This window comes from Arachis ipaensis, chromosome B04, assembly GCF_000816755.2.
Source record: "Arachis ipaensis cultivar K30076 chromosome B04, Araip1.1, whole genome shotgun sequence".
Classification (NCBI taxonomy): Eukaryota; Viridiplantae; Streptophyta; class Magnoliopsida; order Fabales; family Fabaceae; genus Arachis; species Arachis ipaensis.
Genome location: NC_029788.2, coordinates 130045973 through 130052969, shown reverse-complemented (window position 1 = coordinate 130052969; position 6997 = coordinate 130045973). Strand labels below are relative to the sequence as shown.

Genomic DNA, 6997 nt, shown 5'->3' with positions numbered 1-6997 from the left:
TTTTTGTGAATAATAAGTACTTATATTTTTAGTTATATTTTTTGAGAAATATTATTTGTATACTAAAATCAGCCACTAAAATCAGTCACCAATGTATTTTTGTATAAATACATGTATAGTTTAATTTATTTTCATAATGTATTTGTATTCCAACATGTATTTTATACTGATGGCCGACTTTGGAGGCTGATTTTGGTGTACACATAACATAACCCATATTTTTTTTATTTCTAAAAAAATAGAAAAAGTTTCCATTTTATTTTATAACGTGATTCTCCTAAAGTTGAACCATGCACCTTATTATTATTATTATGGCAGTTAATAATTAGTGTTTTTTTTTATTTCTTAAACAAAGACAAATTTATACTTCAATTCCTATTTACACAAACTCATTTGCCAAAGATGAATATAGTGACAAATCGCTAGCAAGTTCTACTTATGTCAATTTGAGTTCCATGGTTGAGTTGACAATTTGATCATGACTCATATAAATTAAATCCTGTAGATTATGACTTATTATTAGTCTGAAAGTCACTCTTTTTGTAGCAAAATGATTGAAAAGTCCATTTTAATAATTAGATCAAACAAAAAATAGAGCAAGGTTTTTTAATTTCAATCTCTTTCTACCTACGAAGTACGGACATTTCGCTGAATTGTCGTATTCGGGTGTCGAACACATTTCGGACACGACACTCACCGACACTCGTCCGACAATCATGTCTTAATAAAAAATAAAAAATATTCTCCGGACACACTTGGACACACCTAAATACCATCACGTGTCAGTGTGTCCAGTCTTGTTCTTAACATATATTCTTAAAATAAATTTAGATATATATAGTATATATTATTATAAATTAAAATAAAAAAATATTTTAAATACTTAATATAATTAAAATAAGACATTAAAAATTATTAAAAAATTAATTTATATTTTAATATCAATAAAATATTAAAATATCATTACGATTTATCTAAAGATACTTTATATTTTATATGTATGCGTGTCTCCATATCTTATAAAATTTTAAAATGTACGTATCAACGTGTTCCGTGTCGTATCGTGTTCCGTGTCGTATCGTGTCCCGTGTCCGTGTGGGTGCCGGTGGATCGTAGCTTTCTACACTTCTCAATCCTGATATTGATTCCTGACCAATCTAGAGGCCTCTTTAACAAATAATAAGATTTTTATGCCTCGTGTCATATTTTGGTTAGATAAAATAACTGTTTCCAAATAGTGTTTAAATATATATTATGTTTTTTAATTAATGTAGTAATGGGATATGATGAAAAAGAAATAAGAGAATAGTAAGTACTATTTCATAGTGCATATCTAATGTTAGGCACTTTTTTTCCATTATTATTATTATTTCAAAACATTACAACGTGCACAAAATATCTTTGACACAAATAGTAAAAAAATAGACTCAAAATATACTTTAATTTTGGTTGAATGATTGATGCTTATCGTAAATAAGTGTTTTCTATTAAAAACAAAGGTCAATGGTTAATTAAAATATTTCTTAATCAAGAAAGAAATTATGTGCGAATCAATTCAGTGTATTCGAAAGATCAAATTAAAGTCTTAAATTAAATTATATTAAATTAATTATTTTGCAAATTAGATGATGACATGTCATAAAATAATTTAAGTAATCATGTGTCATTATCTAAATGACTAATCTTACTTAAATTGTGTTTTATAATGAGAGAGAAATTTCAATAAACATGTTTAAAATGTCTTTTTTTTTAAAATGTTTGTTATTAACTAAAATTTAATACATATAATTAATTAAACTATATTATTTTTGTCAAAATTAGATCAGACAAATTGATTTAGTCAAAAAATCGGTAAACAAAACCTTAAATCGATTTAAATTAATATTCTTTTTTATAAAAAATGACTACAATAACCTTATTATAGAAAATGCCAAATCAATTTATCTGATCTAATTTTGATAAAAATAACATAATTTAATTAATTATATATATTGAATTTTAATTATTTAAAAATATCTTTAAAAAAAAATGTTTTAAGCGTCTTTATCTAAGTGCCTTCCTTATAATTAAACCAATAATTATTTGAGACATATGAGTTTTCAAAAATTAAATCTTTCAAAAATTATTTTAAAGAAAGAAACAAGTACAATGTGTTGCAATTGACATCATTTGCATGAAGCATCTAGGCAAGCACAAAAAAGTATAATATAATCTTGCTTGAAAGCCAAAAGGGTACTTTTGTAAATCAAGGTGTATAAATTGCACTATAAATTCCCCCAACCACCACCTCACCCCATTTCAAAGCCACATAGAAAGAGAGATTAAGAAAGAAATTAAGAGAGAGATTAAGAGAGAAAGAAAGATATGAGGCCATTAAGGAGTGAATCATCATCATCATCATCATCATCAACATCATCACCACTAACCAATGGAATCAAAGTGTGGAAATCTCCAATTCCATATCTCTTTGGAGGCTTAGCTCTAATGCTACTTCTTATTTCTATAGCATTGGTCATCCTTGTTTGTTCTTATAGAAAGCATTCATCAAATTCTCAATCATCATCTGAAGAAGAAGAAGAAGAAAACAACAACATGAAACAACAATCAACAATGATGTCAAAGAACATGTCTGAGCCTGAGTTACTTGTCATCATGGCTGGCCAAAACAAACCAACCTACCTTGCCAAACCAATCATCTCTTCTTCTATTTCTTATTCTTTTTCTTTACCATTATGCACATGTGAATCTCAACCAACTTCAATTACCACAATTACCCCTTCTTCATCAAGTCCATCAAACTAGTCATGAACAACCAACTGCAATTGCAGTCGCAATATTATTGTCAGTATGATGTAGGACACATTATTATGTCTACATCGTGGTGACGATTGCGACTGTAATTGCAATTTAAAACCGTGTCAAAAGACAAAAAATCAATAGATTAATAATGTTCTTTTGATATAGGTAGAAGCTATAGTAAGAAAAATTTTGGTATATGTAGATAGAGAGTTATTAGTAGTTGATGAATTCCTTTTTTCATATTTCAGTGATTTTGTTGAGCACTGAATATGAATACCGGAATGATTATTATTATTATCATTTGTGATGAGTTGGTTCTTATAATTGATCACGGAAATGTTTGGTAACTAAAGAAAATCAGCTAAAAATAGTCATAACATAACTTGTCTTATTTAACATTCATTAATTGTTGCGATAATTAATTAATGCTAAATAAGGCAAGTTTTTGCTGTTTTTTTTTGTCTACCTAGCATTATCCAATTGATCACGGCTTGTTCGTTCTTCAACTAATTAATTAATTGATGCATTAATTAATTACAGATGTTGCTATGCTAATTATGCTTATTATTATTCATCTAAGTAACCTTGATTATGAAATATAGAATTGAATGGATGATAATATGGGAAATTAAACAAGAAATTAAATTAAGCAAAAGAACAAAGCAACACTACCTATTAGTACCTAACTACCAAAGCACTGTTTTTTTTTTTTATATTCTTTTTTTTTTCTTTGGATTTGCTATCTTTGAGTCATGGCATGGAATTTCATTCTGTTTAACATAGTCCGTGCATTATTAAAAAAGGGTATAAATTGGCATGTCACTCAAGAAAAAAAAAAAAGAAAGAAAAAGAAAGAGAGAAAGAAGAAGAAGGGTAATTTTATCTATTTCCTAAACTTGATTTCATTTCCACCTTCTACTTTTTTGTGTTTCGATTTAGCATATGATACCATTTGTTGTTCTTTTAGTTCGAGAGAATGTCATGACAAAAGACGAATCCATGAAAGCTAGAAAAACTATACTAATAATAATCTTAGACAAAGAAGCTGCACAGGAAAAATTGAAGTTTTACGTAAAATAAAAAATAAATAAATTAAGTATGTAAAACGTAAAATTTTAATAAAATTTAAATTTTAAAATTGTTAGATCTAGTATAAATTTTGTAAAATTAATTAATTCATTTAAAATTATAATTTAAAATAGTGTAAGAGTTAAGTCGAGATTCTAACTATTATATTAACCAACAAAAATACAAATAATATTATAATGCTCCTTCATGGAAAGATGAACATGCTAAATATAAAATCAAGAGATAAAAAAGAGAGAATAAATATTAGGTGGTTGGATGAAGCAAAAAATAATAATAATAAATAATAATAATCACCGGCTACCATTTAAGCCAAAAGTTAAATGAAAGTGAGTAGGCACTAAAGAAAGTGGAATTGGATAGAAGGGCATCTAGGCATGTGAAGGTGGGAACCCTCTCTCCTTTTATGTTTTTAGGCAATGCTTTTTTACTTTCTAAGTGCCATCAAGTTTTTGACATTAATCTTCAAGTAGGGCAGCGGCGAAACGTAGTTGTTTTTCTTCCCCCTCATTTAAAAAAGTGCTTTTTAGTACCAAAAAAAAATAAAGTGCTTAATTTTTTTTTCTTTTTTAGGTTAATTACCTGATTTCTGGTTGTTAATTTGTGAAATGTGATGCGGCGGGTTGGAGTAGCATTAAAAGGAGCCACTATATATTAGGTCAATGGATGGTCCACTACACTTGAAGCCTAATATTTATAGAAAAGTATAGGTAAACGATGAAAATATTAAACAATGTAAACAATAGATATATTGGATGTTTATTTTATTAGTGTACGGATGATTATTTTAATATTAAAATTTAGAGGATTAATTTGGAGGTGTAGTATATTTTTATTTGATTGTTCAACAAAATTATTGTCTCCCTAGTATTTTCCAATATTTATATGTGAGGTTAGTTTTAAACTAATCTCTAAAATNNNTTTATATCTGTATTTTTATATTATATATTTTTCTTAATATATCTTTCATTATATATAATTCATAAAAAATAATTGTTTTTATTATTTCTAAAATTTGAATTCAAAACTTCTTAGTTAAATTATAAGTTGCTTGTTATCTCAACAAACTTCTTTTTATTACTTTTACATATTAATGAATCAATAGACATGTCAATATGATTTGTAAAGGAATGAAATTAGGTTAATTATTATTAAATTTATAACTTCTATTGTATGTAAAGTCCACAATTTTAATTTAAAAATTAAGGTAATTACACCGTTTTTTTCTCATTTTACTAATATTTTTCATTTTAGAGGAATTTAAATGAATATAAATAGTCAAATACACAAGTTGCTTTGGATTATTAAATTATTCTAAATACTTAATTTAAAATGTTTAAATGCTAATGAAATTTATAAAGACTTATTCGTTTTAATTGGATTTTTGCCCCACTAAAATATATTCATATTTTTTATTTTTACATTTAATTAATTAATATATAGTCACAAAATTTATCCCTGTTAACCGTTTAACTTCTTTTGAGTAGACTTTTTTTGAATTTAAGAAGGATTTATTAACAAAATAGTTCTGAAATGATTAATATTCTAAGCTTATATCTTTCTATGACTAAAATAGGATTTCGCTTAATAATAAATTAATAATATAAGGCAAACAATTAAAAAGCTATATACATTATTGTTTTAACTTTTAAGTGATTGAAAATTTTATTAGGTGCTAGTTTTTCAAGGTGCCTGTAGCTACTAGCTAGCTACGGTAACAATCAATATCAATAATCAATATATGCTAAAGAATATTCTAAGTATAATAAAACAGTTGTATAATTTCTAATTGAATTTTATCCAATTAATTATAATAATTGATTAGTAATTTAATGTTGTTATTAATCTTTCAGTTCTTACATACATGATGGGGAAAGTTTGTGAAGTAATTACTTTTCTGATAGAAGGAGAAAACTTTAGCAAACTATTTTAGTCAGTTCTAACATATAATTTAAAATGGGAAATCAAGAAAAAGGAGGAATTTAAAGTAAGCTAGCTAATTAGTAGATTAGAGAACCGGATCCCAGAATTTATATCTTTGAATTAGATTTAATTAAGCACCTTAGAATTGAAATCTTTTAGTTAAACGTATTTTAAAATAAAAACATAAGAACTAAACTGATAAATGATAATATCATAGAAGCACATTGCCATAGTTATGGGTAGATACATCATATGGAGGTGCAAATTGCCGTAGTTATGGTCTTATGGATAGATTCATAGATAGTTAGATACAAAAGCAAAATATGAATTGAAAAATTTGAATGTCAAGAATGGGATTCGAACCCATGCCCTTTCGGACCAGTACCTGAAACTGGCGCCTTAGACCAACTCGGCCATCTTGACCTTATTGATAGTGCGTTTTCACTTTATTTTATTTATAATATTATTATTAAAATGCATAATTTTTTGCCTTCAAAATTCAGTGAAAGCTATGACACGTAGTTATACAAAAAATATTCCTGTGTTGTGTCATAGGGTCATCATAGCTCTGTTACAAAATTATTCCTCTTTTTGATCCGTTACAAAATTATTCTTTATTCTATTTGGTATTGGAACGGGCCAAAAGCCCAACTCAAATGCCTGGATTTTTTCATATGCTGAATTTAATCGTATTTGGGCTCATTCTTAAAATGGTGCAAATGTGACCAAATTCCTCTCAGATAGAGTGGCATATAGCCTGACCAAAAAAACAAAAAAAAAAGAGTGGCATATAGGAACCGCTTCCATAGTATTGTATATTAAATAGATTATTATTAATTAACAAAAAAAAGGATTATTATTATTATTTTTATTAATACGACCCACTCCGAGACCCCCAGCGTGTTCTAATCTGAACCACACAAAAATAAATGGAAGTTGAAAAGCAGAGAGAAAGAGTAGATAAGCCCAAGGGTGAAGGAAATAGTGGTGGATTTCAACCATAATCATGGTCATGGCTTCTTCATCAACCATATTGCCGTCATCACTGATCGCGGGAACAACCCTTTCAATTAAATCACCAAACAAGCAACTGTTGTTCCTTCCAAATGGTTATAATAAGAGGTTACAAAAGAAGAGAGTTTCCTTCACTGTCACAGCAGCCAAGCCCCCTGCTGGTGTAAGCGCTTCT

At 27.4% G+C, this 6997-nt stretch overlaps 1 protein-coding gene and 1 non-coding gene across 2 annotated transcripts in view; one reads left to right on the top strand and one right to left on the bottom strand.

Annotated features, from left to right (window-relative positions):
* Nucleotides 6151-6231, bottom strand: TRNAL-CAG. Its single transcript has one exon. It is a non-coding gene; the product is annotated as a tRNA-Leu (tRNA).
* Nucleotides 6697-6997, top strand: part of LOC107635503 (light-harvesting complex-like protein OHP1, chloroplastic) — a gene marked incomplete in the record, with an annotated part of 2181 nt that continues 1880 nt past the window's right edge. The window contains 1 exon segment of the mRNA XM_016338990.2: nt 6697-6987. Within this exon segment, the coding sequence (XP_016194476.1) occupies nt 6815-6987 (173 nt within the window).